The 18,941-nt window shown below is 38.3% G+C and overlaps 3 protein-coding genes across 4 annotated transcripts in view; all 3 read left to right on the forward strand.

Moving 5' to 3' along the window:
* Nucleotides 1-4,900, forward strand: part of LOC308706416 (uncharacterized protein) — a 16,661-nt gene extending 11,761 nt beyond the window's left edge. The window contains exons 6-8 of the mRNA XM_081392034.1: nt 2,325-2,517; nt 3,406-3,736; nt 3,842-4,900. Of these exons, the coding sequence (XP_081248160.1) occupies nt 2,325-2,517; nt 3,406-3,713 (501 nt within the window). The 3' untranslated portion in view covers nt 3,714-3,736; nt 3,842-4,900. The remainder of the gene's footprint in view (nt 1-2,324; nt 2,518-3,405; nt 3,737-3,841) is intronic.
* Nucleotides 4,901-10,988: 6,088 nt separating this feature from the next.
* galk1 (galactokinase 1) lies at nt 10,989-14,587 on the forward strand. Its single transcript, XM_081392376.1, has 8 exons — nt 10,989-11,321; nt 12,350-12,539; nt 12,870-12,989; nt 13,187-13,322; nt 13,426-13,607; nt 13,709-13,859; nt 14,061-14,223; nt 14,374-14,587. The coding sequence occupies exons 1-8, from the start codon at nt 11,151-11,153 to the stop codon at nt 14,443-14,445; spliced, it is 1,185 nt and encodes a 394-aa protein (XP_081248502.1). The 5' UTR covers nt 10,989-11,150; the 3' UTR covers nt 14,446-14,587.
* Nucleotides 14,588-17,672: 3,085 nt separating this feature from the next.
* Nucleotides 17,673-18,941, forward strand: part of llgl2 (LLGL scribble cell polarity complex component 2) — a 37,895-nt gene continuing 36,626 nt past the window's right edge. Inside the window, exon 1 of one of the 2 annotated variants that reach the window (XM_081392944.1) lies at nt 17,673-17,890. The gene's annotated coding sequence lies outside the window, so the exon portion shown is untranslated. The remainder of the gene's footprint in view (nt 17,891-18,941) is intronic. The other variant, XM_081392943.1, reaches the window with a different exon arrangement.

Raw genomic sequence — 18,941 nt, forward strand, 5'->3', positions numbered from 1 at the left:
TTAAAATTTTAAGGAAACAAATATATTGATCTGAAATATAGCAAATTAATTGTAAATTAATTCAGGTACAATTACCAAACATATCTCAAGGTCTTTTGAATAAAGGGTGGCAGTCTTTCATTATCAACTGTTGTTATGGACTATATACTGGAGAATTATTTGTTCTCTATTTGAGTGAGATGTTTTTATGTGCCTGCATGCTAATATATAATTATTGTTAACGTAAATTCACCAAGAAGAACATGTTGATCCTGAAACAACACATCAATCAACATATCAGATTTGAGGGGTAGTTTTTAGTTTAGGCTTACAACAAGGGTTTGGGGCTTCTACACTATTCTTATTCACCTATCATTTTCCTCTGATTTTAGGGTTAAATTATGGGTAGGGTTAGGTTTAGGGGTAGGGATAGGGTTAGGACTATGTTTTCACATGTTAGGGGTTTTCACACCAGATGGGTTTAATTTTGCATTGAGCAGGTCACCTTATAGGAGCCAACATGCTTAGATCACATTACCAGCCAAATTAATTATTTCATCTCAGTACCTCTGATATCAGAGACATCAGCAAAAAAAAAAAAAGAAGCCATTTCAAGTTGGAAAATGGCTGTGAAAAATGACTGATTGGTGTGAAAAGAACTTTACTAATATTATAAGTAGATTTCAGGGCTGTGTTGCTTTTGTTAATTAAATTAAGATGAAAAACCTAAACTAATTATAAAAATATCACAAAATCAAAATAAAATAAAATATTACATGAAATCACACAGTAATTACACAGTAATACCATGGTCATTGAACCAGGTTTTGGTTCTTTTGGCAGTGTGGGCAGGTGCAAATCCTGCTGGAACTTAACAGGTGAAGCATCGACCCAATGCTCTAACTGAGGGAAGGAGGTTGTTCCCCAAAATCTCGCAATACATGCCACGGCTCATCCTCTCCTTAATACAGTGCAGTCGCCCTGTCCCATGTGCAGAAAAACACCCCCAAACCATGATGCTACCACATGCTTCACAGTAGGGATGGTGTTCTTGGGATGGTACTCATCATTCTTCTTCCTCCAAACACGTTTAGTGGAATTATGACCAAAAAGTTCTATTTTGGTCTCATCTGACCACATGACTTTCTCCCATGACTCCTCTGGATCATCCAAATGGTCATTGGCAAACTTAAGACGGGCCTTGACATGTGCTGGTTTAAGCAGGGGAACCTTCCGTGCCATGCATGATTTCAAACCATGACGTCTTAGTGTATTACCAACAGTAACCTTGGAAACGGTGGTCCCAGCTCTTTTCAGGTCATTGACCAGCTCCTCCCGTGTAGTTCTGGGCTGATTTCTTACCTTTCTTAGGATCATTGAGACCCCACGAGGTGAGATCTTGCATGGAGCCCCAGTCCGAGGGAGATTGACAGTCATGTTTAGCTTCTTCCATTTTCTAATGATTGCTCCAACAGTGGACCTTTTTTCACCAAGCTGCTTGGCAATTTCCCCGTAGCCCTTTCCAGCCTTGTGGAGGTGTACAATTTTGTCTCTAGTGTCTTTGGACAGCTCTTTGGTCTTGGCCATGTTAGTAGTTGGATTCTTACTGATTGTATGGGGTGGACAGGTGTCTTTATGCAGCTAACGACCTCAAACAGGTGCATCTAATTTGGGATAATAAATGGAGTGGAGGTGGACATTTTAAAGGCAGACTAACAGGTCTTTGAGGGTCAGAATTCTAGCTGATAGACAGGTGTTCAAATACTTATTTGCAGCTGTATCATACAAATAAATAGTTAAAAAATCATATATTGTGATTTCTGGATTTTTTTTAGACTGTCTCTCACAGTGGACATGCACCTACGATGACAATTTCAGACCCCTCCATGATTTCCAAGTGGGTGAACTTGCAAAATAGCAGGGTTTTCAAATACTTATTTTCCTCACACTATATATATATATATATATATATATATATATATATATATATATATATATATATATATATATATATATATATATATATATATATATATATATATATATATATAGGGAGAACATAAAATTAAAGTATATGAACCTTTTAGGCGAGTTTAAAAAAAACCTTTTTAACACTAAACGTTCTGTGTGAATGACCCTCAGCATATTAAATGTGTCAAGATGGATGCTATTTGTAAATTTGCATCCATTTAATACAATAATTATATCTGAACTGCACTGCATACGTTTTCTTTCATAGATTCTCTTTTGTTTTCTCTATCCCTATCTATTTCATGCAAAGAGCTGGAAATCTCACACAATGCAGAAACAAAAAGGCTCATTTGATCTGACTTGCTCTTTGGCAGGGACTCGGGGCACCTGTGGGCACCATGCTAGGTGGGTCAAAAGATTTCATACAGAGAGCAGTGCGTGCCCGCAAGGTACTTGGCGGAGGAATGCTCCAATTGAGTGTCTTGGCAGCAGCTGGTAAGATTGCCCTGTCAGACATGATTGGCAGACTGGAGGAGGACCACAGGAACGCCAGACGCTTTGCTCAAGGTGACAGAACCCCATAGATTTCCTTGAACCTTCAGCATGACACTACACAAGCACTGTACACATGATGCTTTACTACAATAGTTAGCTTGAGCGTGAATAGCTTTCATGAAATATTCTTAGAACATAATTATTAGAAAAGAATCAGAAGGAATATATTAGGCATATAAAATACTCTTACTCGCAGAAGCTGAAATTAGTTAATGGCACCACCGTTTTGTATGTCATCTAATTATGCTTATTCTCATTTGGCAATAATGCATACTAAACCTGACAGAAAAATCTGACACTAAAAGCATAAAAAAAGTCAGCACTGAAGAGGTTTGGATAAATAAATAAAAATTCTCTGGAATATTTCACTCAAAACTAAAAGTCATTGCGGTAGTTATTCACCCTCGTGTTCTTAGAAACCCGTTTAAAGTTCTTTCTTTCAGGGTAGACAAAAGGTGTATTTTTCTGCTTTTTTCAGTAGTCATTTCAGAGGGCTCAAGCTCCAAAAGGCAAAAAAGATTGTTTTAATTATTTATTATTAAATCAGACAGATTCGGTCCTTGAGTTCTGCTCACTGACTCAATGAATGCAGCTTTTACAGTTAAAATTACACCAGTGAATAATGACTTAAGTGGTGGTTTGTTCTTCACACAAAGTGACTGTATGACTCCAGAAGTCTTGGGATATAGTGCACGAGTCATATGGACAACACACATGATACTTTTATGCTGCTGTTGTGCTTGAACATTTCAGTCCCCATTCAGCGTCTTGAAAAGAGCTGTTTAAAATTGCTTTATCATTTTTAATGTCTCATTTTGGGTTCCATGGAACAGGTCCAGTTTAAATATCCACAGTTCTATTTCAAGAGTCTAATGTAACGTCTCACCTTCTCTTTTAAAGCGCTGATAAAGTGTGACCCTTCTCTGTACCGGGTGGATCTGACCACTGTGGAAAGCAACATTTTGAGGTTCTGTCTGCGGGACCACCAGATGAGCCCAGCGGAGTTCTGCGAACGGATGGCAGGTGTAGATGAAGAAGAGGTGAAGGCTCTGGGACAAGGGGTCCGGGTTCTGATGTTCCCCCATGTTGGGGACACAGTCAGGGCTGTGTGGCATCTGGACATCAGCGAGGAAGACACTCAGCTGGCTATACAGAAGGCTCAGTTTGTGGCCCAACAGCACAAGCTCAAGTCTGTCAGGGCAGCATGAGAACACCCCTTGACCAATCAGAGGTGCCTTTACACCAGTCTTTTGGACCTTTCAAAAACTGTAAAACTGAAAAAACAAGCATTACTATTGTTACGTAAATCTATTGTGTTTCTATTCGTTATTCCTAGGTGGTGATCATTGGTTGCCCATAAGAGATGTGACGTCACGACGTTAAAATCAGACCTGACTCTCCACCAATCCACAGACGTTCTGCTGGTTTAAAAGGCCCAGTGACCAAGAGCGAGGGAGATCAGCGCCAGATCTCAGCCAACTTCCCATGCCTTGAGTTGTTTGTTGAAACCATGATCATGTTTATGATTGTTTTTGCTTTTGCAGGGGTTCAGAGATTAACATTCCTTTGGGGGTTTGTTAGTATTGCTGCCGATGGGATACACTGTTTTTAGTTAGAACCCTAGAAGTTCATAGTGCGTGTGATCTATGCGTGCGTAAAGACCTTTAAAGACCTCGGTAGTTAGAATTGTTTTATGTTATTTAGTCGGAGAGTGATCGCCACGCATTGTATTTAATGTTTTTTATTTAGTCAGCGTAGTTTATTTAAGGTGGCGTATACGCTGAAAATTTCGGGTTTTGTTTCTGCATTTTTCTTTTGGTTGGTAGTTTTAGAGGTTTGGGTAAAATAGTTGATTATTTCATTGATTTGGCGACATTCTTGTTTTCTTACTGTACATTTTCCTTTCACATTTTATAATTTTTTCATGTTTTGTAATGTCATTTATACCTTTTCAACGTAACTCTGGTATTCCTGGTTGTTTTTTCTGCTACTTGCACACATGGTAACAGTATCTCACGTAAGTGTTGCACAATCATCCCGTTTACATCTTAAACACGTAACACTATATTACATTTTTTTTGCACTCCAGTGTGACAGCCAAGATTCACCCACTCAATTCTGCTGTGAGAGGTATAACACACCCACTTAGACACACACTTAATTGTTTCTCACAATAAACTATTGTGACTGACATTTGAATCTTGTTTAACTGCACACTATGAGCACCAGAAGCAGTTTAAAGGGGTGGTTCAGGATTTTGGACATCGGATGCGCACCTGTGCCCCATTGCTCTAATAATGGTTCCTGTCGAGTATATAAGAAGTGTGTGAAAGAATGAGGCACGCAGCGGTGAAATCTGGTTTTAATTAGCCGTATAATAAATGTTTAAACTTTGCCTCACGTGTCCTTTTATGTTGCTTACCCCTTTTCCAACGAGCATTTTTAAAACAGCGGTTCGTAACATCTTTGACAAAGATTGTTTTAGTAACTCAGTAGCTTATGTATTTTTAATAATGTTTAAATGGTGTAATATTTGTGAATTTGATGATGTAGCCTACTTATCCATTTTCTTGCAAGTGCCGTCAAGATTATTCTCTGGTGCTGTGAACATAATTCTATTCTCAGGATATTTTTATACCCTACAATTTATAATCGTTTAAATATTGATTGCAAAGGATGGAAATCGACCCAAACAACCTGTAAAATAGTTTAAATGTGCCATCACATTTCTTGGCTGTTATTGGTTCATCATTACCATCATCAGTAACAAGATTAATATTCTTTATTTACACTTATCAGTTCAGAAGGTGCCATATTCATCATTATTATTATTATAAATCAAGTAAACAGAATAGATGTTGTAATAAGCAAAAAGGGGAAAAACACATTCTGTTCATTTATTCTACTTTTTTCCAAGTACTTCCAGTTTTTTTTGATGGAGGCAGCAATTGGATAAAGATTGTAAGCGCATTGGCAAACTCAGTGAGGCAAACTTGTGAGGCAACCAATGTCTTAAAGGTATAGCGGATGATGTTTTACTTCCTGGTGGGTAACCTATACTATTGGTACTCCTAATTGTCAATCATTCTGGTGAATCAATCAAACTTTTCAAAAAGTGGAGAGGGTGGGTCTTATCTAAAATTTGGAAAGATCCTCCGCTATACCTTTAAGTAAAAGTGCAAAACAAAACCATGGGTAATTTGCGGGTCTGTGCTATATTTTAGATTTCATCAGTCAAGCATGTATCGCTATGATTCAGCTCACAAGTAATGCACTTCAAAAGGTTGCATATGACAACATCATAATAATAAATAAAATTTATTTTCTCAAATAGAGTTTCAGTATTTGGCACAAAGGACAGTGTTTCAGTCACTACAGTAAAATAAAACACTTTGGAAATGATTCTGTAAACTAAACCAAAATGTTCACAGAAATAAATAAATAAAAATAGCTGAGCGCACGGGTGGCGCGTTAGCAGGCTAGCGAATTACTAGCGTGTTGTGCTAGTAGTAACGGAAGCTAGCGATGTCAGGTTAATCTGAGATGTTGGGTAGCTGTATTTAGTAGTAGTATAAACAACTAGAAATTGTAGTAAATGATGGTTCAAAACAAGGAAATATGAGGCTAAAGACGGAGCTTACAGCACCGCAGCAAACACACTCACACTCGCAGCGAGGCCACAGCCCTATCCCCGGACAGCACATCATATACACATATCTGACTTATTTGTGTGAACTCGTGAAATCTCATATAAGCATTTATTCTATCTGACTTATTTGTAAGAGTGAAATCTCAATTCTCCAGCTGCAGTCGACTCGTCTTTGTTGACGTGGGTAATTACGTAACCGCAGATCATCTGTCCATCATCGATTAAAGCCCGCCCTGGCAATTTGATTGGCCCGGCCTTTTGGGAGCCGGGCATAATGATAATTACTACTCAACGGATCGAGTCCAGACCTTTTTACAGTCTATGGTCCAGACCGAACTTCCCGACCAAAAAATGTTGTGGGCGGGGTTCGGGCTGGCACCCAGGCTATTCAGAAATAATAATAATAAAAAAATAAAAAAAACACTAATCTAAATATGAATACAATAACATCTAAATAGTTAATCTGTTTGTCTGACACATCTACAAGGCTAGAAAGTTACACATTTAAAAGTGTTCTACAAATTTGAAGGACGTGCGATTCATCATCCGTCCACTAGAGGGGGACAACCAGCACAATTTCACATTCTAGGGCACCTTTAAAGGAACAGTTAACCAATAAATGACGATTCTGTCACAATTAATTCACCCTCATCGTTTCAACTTCATATCATGTTTTCCTTATTTCTCTTGTTGTTGTTGTTGTTGTTGTTGTTGTTGTTGTTGTTGTTTTAAGTCAAATGGGTTTCAAATGACAGGGTGAGATAATATTTTTTAAATTTATTTATATAATTTTGTGATGTGAGGTTTGTTGAAAGTTGAAAAGTTGAAAGGCATTTGGTTGTAGATAGTAAAACATGTCTACAACCTTTATCAAGCTCATGGATTATAGTGCTTGCACGTGTTAATAATTTTTATACTATATTCATCCCATAACTCATCATATCCAATCATAGCGCATTGCCTCCTCTCACGTGACTTTCCCCCATTCATGATTAACCTGCATACCCCCCCCCCCCAGGTCATGTGTGTCGCTACTGTTTTGTATATTGCCTGTTGTGTTATAGGCTATAATGTTTTATGCATGCTTTATAATAGAAATACTAGTTAATGTAACCCCCATCGTCCTTTTTCCTACACCGAATGGTGCTTTATGCGAATTATGAGTGTAACTTCCGTTAAACTGTAAAAAATCAGTGAAATGTTCACTCTGTGTACACAATAATAAGTTTAAAAAAAAGTTCACAATGAGATGACAGTATTCTACTCACCATTCTACCATCAATCATTAAAAGGAAATTTAAAAGTGTAAAAGCATAAAAAAAGTATAGCTACATTCAACAGACCACGATTAACCCCAAAAGTGTGATTCTTTCCACAGCAATATTACAGACAGGTTTAATATACAGCACACTGTGGTAATATCTGTATTATGTAACATACGATGCATTAATCAAAACAATATTAGCAGTCTTGGTCAGAAGAGACATTAAAGGGGTCATGAACTGCATTGTTTTATTGTAAGTATGATTTTTACATCAAAAATTGTCATAATTTAGAAATAAAAGGCATTTTTGATTCTCTGTTTGAGCGTGTCTGCTGTGAGACTTCAGTGTAAACGCCCACTGCTGTGACTGGCTAACATTTTTGCATATAAAAACTAGTAGGCTAGTACAGTGAAACTCTCTCACTTTTAGCACATTTTAACTATTACAGCTCTCAATTTTAACTAATCGTGAAAAGTGTTGATTATAGCTTTATATTATTAGATATTGGCATGAAAGGTTGCAGTGATGAGCATTGTCTCAGACATGTTGAGTGAATTTAGTGCTCAATGCTCGACTCAGAGAATTCACATTGTTGAAAATAAATAGGCCTAACAACATTCCGAGCGTTAGGATCCTTTGGAAGGTAATGTAAAAAAGTGTCCAGTGATCCTGTATAGCTGTCCTCTCTCATCATCTCACTAACACACGCCAGTGGGAAGGGCCAAAGTTGCAGTGATAAAGTAGGCGTTGATCTTTCACCTGTCATAGATAGGCACATTCCACAGCGAGTAGGCCCTGTCCCAAATGGCGCACTTCATGCGGACTTTCGGTCTCGTGGACTTGAATTGCGCGTGCTCGCTGAGTCTACGAGTCCGTAGGCTGTCCCATTCAGCATTTTACCGCTCTGAAGTGTGCTCAGCAGCGCCCCCTTTGTGCCCTTGAAGCGGTCTTCCGCGAAGCCCGCATAGATGTAGGCTTCACGCACTTTAACTACCCAGGAATCCTTGCGAAAGGCCAATCAGACAACAGATGGGAGGAGATTTTACTCACGGATAATTGTTGACATGGCTGAGAAGAAAATATTACGGTTTTTATGACCTAAATGCACATTTTACCAGTTGTTACCTACAGTTTATACAAACATTATGGTCATTGACCAGTGGTTGATGTCTCAAACATAATAATAGTGCGTTTAATAATACGATCGCATTATGATTCATTAAATAAATAGATCCGAATGTCAGGGCTTTACTGAGTCATATGTAAACTTAGTATTAAATATTGAAACCTGTAAATTGAAAAAATTATGTTTAAATTATGTTTTAAAATTGTAAGTTCAAATGGAACATTATGTAGCCTATTATTACAACTGTATACATCATTTAAATAAGCATGATATATCTATTTTTTAATGCCCTGGTGATATGCACAACATCAAAATATAGAACTGTAAAATTAGGCTGTGTAGTTGTGATGGAGATAAGACGTCGGAGCGCAAAAATGTGATTTCTCCTGTCCAACAATAACCAGACTATTATTTCCGGCGTGCCGATCGAGTCTGTCCCAAAAATACCTCTCAATGCGCCCTCGTGGACTCGCGCCAAGGGCCCTATAGGTCTGCACTACATGACGTCACCAAAGTGTGGACTCTGAGGAAGTCCACAAGTCCGGAGTGTGCCATTTGGGACAGGGCCTCTCTCTGGGTTTGTTTTTGGTCTAACATGGAAGTTTTCAGTTCTGAAACTAACAGGATATAATGACCTCTTATCAGGGCCGGTTCTAGACATTTGGAGGCCCTAGGCAAAATTCATGTTGGAGGCCCCCCACCCCCAATAAAAAACACTTGAAACAAATATGATTCCTAACTTTTTTATTTATACAACATTTCATTTTAAATTTAGTATATTTTTACTTACACAGTACATAAGTTTGGACAAATTACTATTTTTAATGTTTTTGAAAGAAGTCTCTTATGCTCATCAAGCCTGGATTTTATTTGATCAAAAATACAGAAAAATAATATAGTGAAATATTATTACAATTTAAAATAATGGTTTTCTATTTTACTATACTTTAAAATATATTTCTGTGATGCAAAGCTGAATTTAGTGTCACGTGATCCTTCAGAAAACTTTATAATATTCTGATTTATTATCAAATGTTAGAAATGGTGCTTAATATTTATTTTATAACATGTGATACTTTTTTTCAGGATTTTTTGATTATTAAAAAGTTGTTTTAAAAAAGTCTTCACTATCACTTTTATATATTTAACACATCCTCGCTGAATATTCCTGTTTTTTTTTTTTCTGTATTTTTGATCAAATAAATGCAGGCTTGTAGAGCATAATAAGAAACTTCTTTCAAAAACAATAAAAATAGTAATGGGTCCAGACTTTTTACTGGTAGCCTACTACATCAAACTTTATCTAAAGTAATCTCTTTTTTGTTTAATGAAGATGTTATTGTTCTTGTTGTTATTTTGCTGGTGTATTCAGTTTATTCACAGTTCCAGAATACCACTTCAGTAGATGAACATAAACGTGCTTTTATAATTGTTTTCATAGCTGCGTTATGGGCAGATATTGCATTGCTACCTTAAATATGCTATACACAAATCAAGTGGAAGAGAAAGATACGATCGCTACTGAGCAGGGAAAAAAATCTAAACTAATATTCGTATAGGCTATGATGTCAGGGTATTATCTAATCATCAGCAGAATATAGAAGATAGACCCATAGATATGAGATCCTTTATTTGAAACATTTAAAAATGTTGCAGTGTGTTGGTTTTTTAACTTTGAATACAAACGTCTTATCTTTTACTTTTGTAGCTTTTTTACTAGTCAGCTCCCAACGCGATGTTATTCATTGTACGCGCAAATTCAAAGCGTCGCGTCTGGGCACGTTAATGACGCTCGCACTCTTTTAAACTCGTAGACTAACAAAGCGGTGAATGATTTTTCCAGAAATGACGCTGATCTACAGTAGCCCACACGTTTATATTTAAAATACATTGCAATCACTCCAAAATCGATGACCTGCATTACGAGCTGTGCTTCTTTGCGTGCCTATGTAGACTTTTGTACAGTCATGGGCTGGCGTTAATGTGACGTAATGTAACAGTCTATGGTTAAGATAAACATCGTCACTATTTTTAGTTAATTAATAAATTTTGAAATAAATTGTAGATAGGACATTTGTACATTTATTTATTTATTTTTTATTTTTTATTTTTTTGTCCCTCTGTCTGGGCCCCATCCCGCCAATCGGGCCCTAGGCACGTGCCTAGTTTGCCTTTGCGTTAATCCGGCTCTGCCTCTTATTCATGGAAGTATTCAGTCCTGAAACTTAAGAATATTTAATTAATAATAAAAGTCATGAAGACAATAACTTGTATATGATTTAATATTTAATAATTTTTCAATATGGTTTGATAAAATATAACCTAAAAACTTTTATTTTTATGTGTATGTCTAAGCAAGTGTTATTAATTCGATCTTGGTCTGTAATGGAGTTTCATGCACACTGCAGCGTGTTGAAAAACGTGTCATGTGACTTTTTGCACCAATCAGGACCATTGTAGGAAGTATGACCCTGACTTTCTGGTTTCTGTTCCTTACACGAATTTTATGGATTAATAAATTGCATGACTTCAACTAACGGAGAAGCTGTCGAAAACATAATTAGGCCTACCTTTTTAACTTAAGTTACTGCAATATTGCGCTACAATGACAAACATTTGTCCTATTAAAAATGTTGCAGATTTAGTTTCTGAGGCTTGTCGTGCGTACCGGGAAACATTTGACGGGGAAAATGCCAATGTTGCAGTTTGCGCCCCAGGACGTGTGAATTTAATCGGAGAACACACAGATTATAATGAAGGATTTGTCCTCCCAATGGTAATAACACTTTCATGACTAAATCCTATTTAACAGCAAGTGTTGGTAAAAAAAGTTGTTTAAAAAAAAAATGAATATGTTGTAAAGTAATTGCTTGTTAATATTTACGACATTCTTTTGATGCAAAGTGATGTAAAACGAATATTGTGAATGATTCCGTTCAAACGATTCACAAAACCGGTCTGGGCTGCAATACCCTAAAACAAGCCTAGATCCATTAAGTAGATCTATCACTATTCGATCAGTCAATTCGTTTTGTCTTGAAAACCTTCTACAAGAGTTTCATGCTTTTGGCAAATGCAGTCCTGAATATTTCTTCCCAAATCGGACTAAATTGTTCCGTGCATTTCTCGAGATAATTAATTCACTGATACATTATATGTATACAAAATATGTTTAGACTACGACTTGGTCGTGCGTGCAGTAATTCTATTATTCATTTATTAATTTTATAACACATTCAAAAAGGAGCTGGTTAACTCTTTTCAGTAAAGACAGTAGCCTAAATGTATTTATTTAATAGTAAATACACTTTAGTGTTGTATAGCCTAGTGTAGAGAAAAATTATAACTATGTTATACAATTATTTTATGAGCTTAATCATGGAAGCAACAGTCTGAAGTGGGGCACATGAAATTGCAACATTCTTATTAATAAAAAAGTAAAGGAGAAATTAAGCTTGATGGAGCTTGTGATGACATTATTATACTGTCTTGATTTGATCTGAACATTTGAGTCAAATGCAAAGAGACTTACGTAAAATGTATGACGTGTTGTTTCTTTGTCATAAATTGCCGGGATACAGGGTACCTTACCCTGCAGAACTGATATCTGAACAATCACATCATTGAAGATAGGCCTACTTTCTATTGTAGATAACAGATTGACAAGTGTGATCAATTTACAAACTTCCAACTCTCCTCATTAATAGGAACTAGTGATAAGAACAAACATATGTTCTTCTCAGATCAAACCCAGCAATTGCGCACTGACAATCTGAGTTATAAAGTTTGTTTGAATGGTTGCAGGCCTTGCCGATGGTGACTGTAATGGTGGGCAGCAAAACTTCAGGCCAGAAGTGCTGTGTTGTAACTCTGACTGAAGCTGCTGATGAGCCCAAAATGGTGGACTTTGATCTCCCTGATGAACTGACCCCACTTTTAAGAGGGCAGCCAAACTGGGCCAATTATGTAAAGGGAGTTGTACAGCACTACAGAGGTAATCATTTGCGATTCTTTTTTTTTGTCTATCTGGCAAAAAGGGAAGTAATGAGGGTGTGTACATTTGGTCTGTCTCTAGGATGAAATGTGACCCTAGGGGCCCATGCTGAGAACTCATCTTTGGACTAACTTTTTTTTTTTTTAATATGGTGTTTCCAATACTTGCAGAATAGTTGCTAAGCACACTGTTGTCTTACTTAAAAGTAACAATAGATTGAACATATACTTATTGCAGAATAGAGTGCATATTTATCTCATGCATGTATTTCTTAACTGAACCTGATCAAGCCTAATAGTATTGATTTCATCATGTCCTCTCTTTACACAGCAAGGCCCATCCCTGGCTTTAGAGCTGTAATAGCCAGTAGTGTGCCACTAGGAGGCGGACTCTCCAGCTCAGCCTCACTTGAAGTGGCTGTGTACACCTTCCTGCAGCAGTTGTGTCCAGGTAATCACTTCTGAGTCACACACTTTTTATTTGGCCTGATAAGCTATAAAGCATTTAAGACAGACCTGTTCTGAGGTTGTAATTTATAGTTTATGATTATGTTTCCACAAGCTTGTCCTTTCAGAACTCCTGTTTTTTACTGTCATTTTGTTAAAATAAATTCAGCCTTGGTGAACATGATTTCTGCCCCTCCACAGATGATGGGAATCAGGTAGCAAAGGCATTGGCCTGTCAGCAGGCCGAACACACTCATGCTGCTGTGCCCTGCGGCATCATGGACCAGTTTGTGTCTGTTCTGGGTAAAGAGGGCCATGCATTACTCATTGACTGCAGGTAAGTAGATTTGCCGATCAATATTCTTCTGTCAGATTAGAATGAATCAGTTAAATTTAGTTGCTCATTTACAAAAAAAAAAAAAAAAATGCAATCTTTTCAGATCTTTGGAAGCCACCGCTGTCCCTTTAGCTGACCCTGGACTTGTAATCCTGATCACTAATTCCAACATTAGACATTCGCTCACAGGCAGCGAGTATCCCACCAGACGGAAACAATGTGAGAACGCAGCAGTCGTTTTGGGCAAGAGAAGTCTAAGAGAGGCTACTTTGCAAGATTTGGAGGGTAAGATAAAGAAAGATTTTGGCACCACAATGTATGTCTTTAATCTAGGTCATTTCATAATAAAATATACATATTTCGTGACAATCTGAATTTATTCATAGCTGCCAAAGATCGACTAGACAGTGTGACATACCGACGGGCACGTCATGTGATTGAGGAGATCGAACGCACAGCGCAAGCTGGCGAGGCGCTCAAGAGAGGCGATTACAAAGAGTTTGGGAGGCTGATGGTGGAGAGCCACAATTCTCTAAGGTAAACATCTACAATCAAAGCTAGATTATCATGTTGGAAGACTAACAGAAGTCTAACCCTTGAAAACATCCCAAGATTAGAAGTACTTTTCAGTGACTGAAATGTTTGCTTAACCCAGTTGTTCGATAGGTGGGGGTGACTGCCAGTTAAATGGCTTTTAATGATGCATTCTTTGACTGGGGTTGATATTGTTTGTTTCAGGGATAATTACGAGGTCAGTTGTCCAGAATTGGACGAGCTGGTGTCGGCGGCACTGGAGGTGGAAGGGGTGTTCGGGAGCCGGATGACAGGGGGAGGGTTCGGTGGATGCACAGTTACATTGCTTCAGGCTTATGCCAAGGAGAGAGCAGTGAAACACATTCAGGTTTTTACAAGTTTAAGATCATCTGTGAATCTTTCTATGATAATTTCATCCCAAGAAATGGCTGAACTGCGTATTCTGAATATTTTAAGAAATATGATTATTTGTATGATAACTTAGTACTATACTGTACTTTTTTCTGTGTATTTACAGGAGAAGTATCATGGATCTCCAACTTTCTTCATCACTACCCCATCAGAAGGAGCTCATGTTTTCAGTCTATGATTTTTAACCAGTGCTAAGCCAGTCATTGGATTTCCATGTAATTTTTTTTTAATCATTAATAAGCTCATACTTATTTAGAATCAGATAAAGGGCATTTATGTAATAAAGCAATTATGTAATAAAAGGAATTGCGTTTGCCTTTATTTAACCAAACTTAAAAAAAAAGAAAATTATATGAGATTCAATTAAACAATATATTAAATAATTTGTTAAAATTAATTTTATTATACTTAAAAAGTATAGCATATATAGCAAGTACATACTCATGTTATATGTATGATGTGTACTATTATACTTTTCAGTAGCATTGCGGTAATGAGAATGGAGTGGGGGTGTGGGCTGGAAATGGGGGGTAATGCGGGGGGGCGTAGTCCAGGGAGTGAATTCCAAAATTGTTTTAGGGAAATGAAGGGATTTCTATGATGAAACGCTGCAGGCTTTTTAAACTTCTCATGACCACCTATACTATAATTTATCAAGTTCTATTGTATTTATTGTGGTAAGCTAAATTTTAACTAACTTGTTGTAGAATTTATAATAAATAATCTGTTAAGGGAATAGACTTTTAAGAAAAGAAAGAAAAAGTTCAAAAGTGAGCCATGGTCTACCTGTAATTATATCCTTATTGTATAACAAATGCTCTATTAAACAATTACAAGAACTACTTCATAAGGCCAAGTACAAGTTAGGATCAAGAGCTTTAAAGTATGGACCTTCTTGAATTATTGACTAAACAATTGGTTTTCCTCGTGTGTAAAATGTGTTCTGCTAATATGACAGATATGCCTATTGGGAAAATAAAAGATAATCTAAGTAATGACTGGAAACTAACATGTTCAGTATAAGAAAATTTTAAGCAATGATAGTTTGACTTCCCATGGCACTTTGTAAACAAGTGATTATTATCAACCAACTTTGCATGTGTGGGCCATTTCCCATTTTGCAAAAATAAAGCAAAAAACAAATAAATAAACCTCATGAGGGAGCATTTCCTGGCACCCTGTTAAACGGTTCACACTTTAACCCCCCAATGTATAAACCCAAACTACACCCTTGCAACCGAGGGAGACAACCAGTTCCCCCATCTCAAACAGAAGTGAACAAAATAGAGTAAATCACATTTTGAAAGTAACTTGATGCTTCAAATAGAGATTGTATCGATTACAGTGACACCAGTAGGTGGAGTAAGTGACTTAAAAAACCAGTAAGTGACTTAAAAAATGTACTTGTCATTGAATCATTCATTCAAAAGATTTGTTCAAAAACGCTGATTCATCTAGTAATGAAACAAGTGACATCTTTATAATTGAGTCCTTGAATCATTTATTCAAACTGAAAAAAAAAAAATCATGCAAATTTATTAAAAATGTTTTTGTAAATAGACTGCAGCAGCTAACATTATTCCAGAACCTCTAGTAGGCTAAATTACTTGTTTTTTTTAGTTGTCTATTCAGAATTTTGGGAGAATTGTAATCACTATTTTTATTTTATTTTATTATTGTCAGTTTCCAGAATCTTGCAAGCTCAATGAGTAAAAACAGAAAAATGAGAAAAAAATCCTTGCCAGAGATGGTGGTATCCGTGCCGGAGTCGTTGGTGTCCGTGCCAGTGTAGTTTCCGGAGACGGTGGTGACCGTGCCAGAGATGGTGGTATCCGTGCTGGAGTCGTTGGTGTCCGTGCCGGTGTCCTTTCTGGAGACGGTGGTGTCCATGCCGGAGACGTTGGTGTCCGTGCACTTATCTGTGCCGGAGACTGTGGTATCCGTGCCAGAGTCATTGGTGTCCATGCCGGAGACGGTGGGGACGGTGGTGTCCATTCCAGAGACGGCGGTGTCCGTGCACTTGTCCATGCCGGAGACTGTGGTATCCATGCCGGAGTCATTGGTGTTCTTGCCGGAGACTTTGGTGTCCGTGCCGGAGATGGTGGTGTCCGTGTCAGAGATATTGGTGTCCGTGCACTTATCTGTGCCGGAGACGGTGGTATCCGTGCCAGAGTCATTGGTGTCCTTGCCGGAGACTTTGGTGTCCATGGCAGAGATGGTGGGGACGGTGGTGTCCATTCCAGAGACGGCGGTGTCCGTGCACTTGTCCATGCCGGAAACTGTGGTATCCATGCCGGAGTCATTGGTGTTCTTGCCGGAGACTTTGGTGTCCGTGCCGGAGATGGTGGTGTCCGTGTCGGAGACGTTGGTGTCCGTGCCGGAGACGTTGGTGTTCGTGCCGGTGTCCTGACCGGAGATAGTGGTGTCCGTTCCGAAACGGTGGTGTTTGTTCTGGAGACATTGGTGTCCATACCGGAGACGTTGGTGTCCGTGCCGAAGTCGTTGGTGTCCATGCCGGAGACGATGGTGTCCATGCCGGAGATGGTGGTCCCCACCGGAGATGTTGGTGTCTGTGCTGGTGTCCTGACCGGAGACGGTGGTGTCCGTTCTGGAGACGGTGGTGTCCGTTCCGGAGACACTGGTGTCCGTTGCGAGATGCTGGTGTCTTTTACGGAGACTTGGGGTCCATACTGGAGACGGTGGTGTCCGTGCCGGAGATGGTGGTGTCCGTGCCGGAGACGTTGGTGTCCGTGCCGGAGACGTTGGTGTCCGTGCCGGAGACGGTGGTGTCCGTGCCGGAGTCGGTGGTGTCCGTGCCGGAGACGGTGGTGTCTGTGCCGGAGACGGTGGTGTCTGTGCCGGAGACGGTGGTGTCCGTACCGGAGTAGTTTTTTTACCATCATTGCATATTTCTCTATTGAACATTTTAGCATTATTTATTTATTCATTTATTTAATTATTTATAAAGGAATTTGTAAATGTAAAAAATGCACTGGAAAAATCGATTTAAGGGGCAAATATTTATTTATTTATTTATTCGACTAATTATGTGCACCCCATTTAATTATCTTTTTTATCTCCTGCTAATAAATTCTAATTTAAATTATTTTATTTCTGGTTCTTACTTTTTTAATACCTTGTATTTTCTTTCTCATTTTTATGTAAAACACCATTGTGTATGAAATTTGGTATATAAATAAACTTGCCTTGCAATGATATAAATATAATTTATTTACTTAATAAAAAAGTAAATAAGTGTTTAAAATAAACAGAAACAGCATTTTATATGATGTATTGTTTTTGTTATAAATTTTAGTGGGTCATAGAGAGTGTGCTCTGAGTTTTTATAGTGTGCGCGCCCCCTGCTGGCCGCATACTGAGCTGTCCCGGAAAGCGTTTGGTCAGGGAGGAGCCAGAGCGCAAATCAGCAGTAAGAGCAGCAGGAAACACTTCTGATAATCCTCCACCACTGTGTCCATACACAGACCTCGAAGCCGAGGTAAACATAAATCGAGCCTGCTCTCCTTCACGGCCCGGCGTAGTTTTCCTCTTCACCTCAGGATAATCGAGTTAACTCGCTTGAATCGTGGACAGTGCCGGGACATCAGGCCGCGGTGAATCAGGTGAGTCCTGCCCGGGCCCGTCGACTGCTGTTCGGCCACAGGTGTTTCCACTAACCCGACTGTATGGATGTCTCTCTCAAAACGTAGCCTACTGAGCTGACTACATTGCGGACGTACAAATGTTCATATGAGACCTATACATGCTGTCTAGATAAGAATCACACTAGGTTTTAAGACACAAGCAGTGAATTCTAACTTACAGCACTGTATGAACTTAACATATGTTATTATAATAATGGAATACTTGCACACTGTCTGTTTACAGACTCATCTTTAATATGTAGTTTACTCTCTTCTTTTGCATTTCGAGTGTTATTAACCCAACTAATGAATAACCTTCAGTCTAAAACGAAACCAACACCTAGCCCTGACCGTGTTCACTGCTGTTGCCCTTATTATCACGAAACTGCATCCTTCTGAAAGACAGAACAGAGAATGCATTGTTAGGTCTCTGGTTACTATCTGTCCCGTACTGTTACTGTATTTTCAATGGCTTACAAGTGTTTCAATAGCACTGACCATTTATTTTGTTAATGAGAACTGTTTTTCTTTGTTTTATATATACACAGATTTCTCACTTTTTATTAAAAAAATGACCTGCAAACACAGATGAGAGACCCACTAAATGGTGCTATTATTTGGTAGGCTGGATAATAAAGAGCACATTAAATTAAAAGGTTTGTAGAAATACACATTTGGCACTGGCCAGCGTGATTATTTGTCTATTTCAGTTTGAGTGTAAGGTTAAAGTTCTTTGGAAAATACTGGGGAATTGGCTGTCCTTGACATAGATCACTGAATGGCTGTCCCACCAGTCTGACAGGTTGAGAATCGAGAGTGATTAAGCCTCCGCCTCTCATGTTGCTTCACACACACAGCCATGTTCCTGATGTCATGTTTCATTTGCAGAGCGTCATTTACCTTCATGGATAATTTATGGATTAAACATATTGATGCAAACCACAACTAACTATTGTGCCGTATACAGTGTGATTAGGACTGTTGGCATCACATGCAATTAATCTTGGGTAATATCTTTCAAAAGCCGCTT

The sequence above is a fragment of the Scardinius erythrophthalmus genome (genome assembly GCF_964197995.2).
Source record: "Scardinius erythrophthalmus genome assembly, chromosome: 18".
NCBI lineage: Eukaryota > Metazoa > Chordata > Actinopteri > Cypriniformes > Leuciscidae > Scardinius > Scardinius erythrophthalmus.

What these genes read in the sequence shown, in the direction of transcription:
- galk1 (XM_081392376.1), top strand. Translation starts at nt 11,151, where the DNA reads ATGACAAACATTTGTCCTATTAAAAATGTTGCAGATTTAGTTTCTGAG. An exon ending in AAGGATTTGTCCTCCCAATG is followed by an intron (nt 11,322 to 12,349) that starts GTAATAACACTT and finishes GAATGGTTGCAG; the next exon opens with GCCTTGCCGATGGTGACTGT. An exon ending in GCATTACTCATTGACTGCAG is followed by an intron (nt 13,323 to 13,425) that starts GTAAGTAGATTT and finishes CAATCTTTTCAG; the next exon opens with ATCTTTGGAAGCCACCGCTG.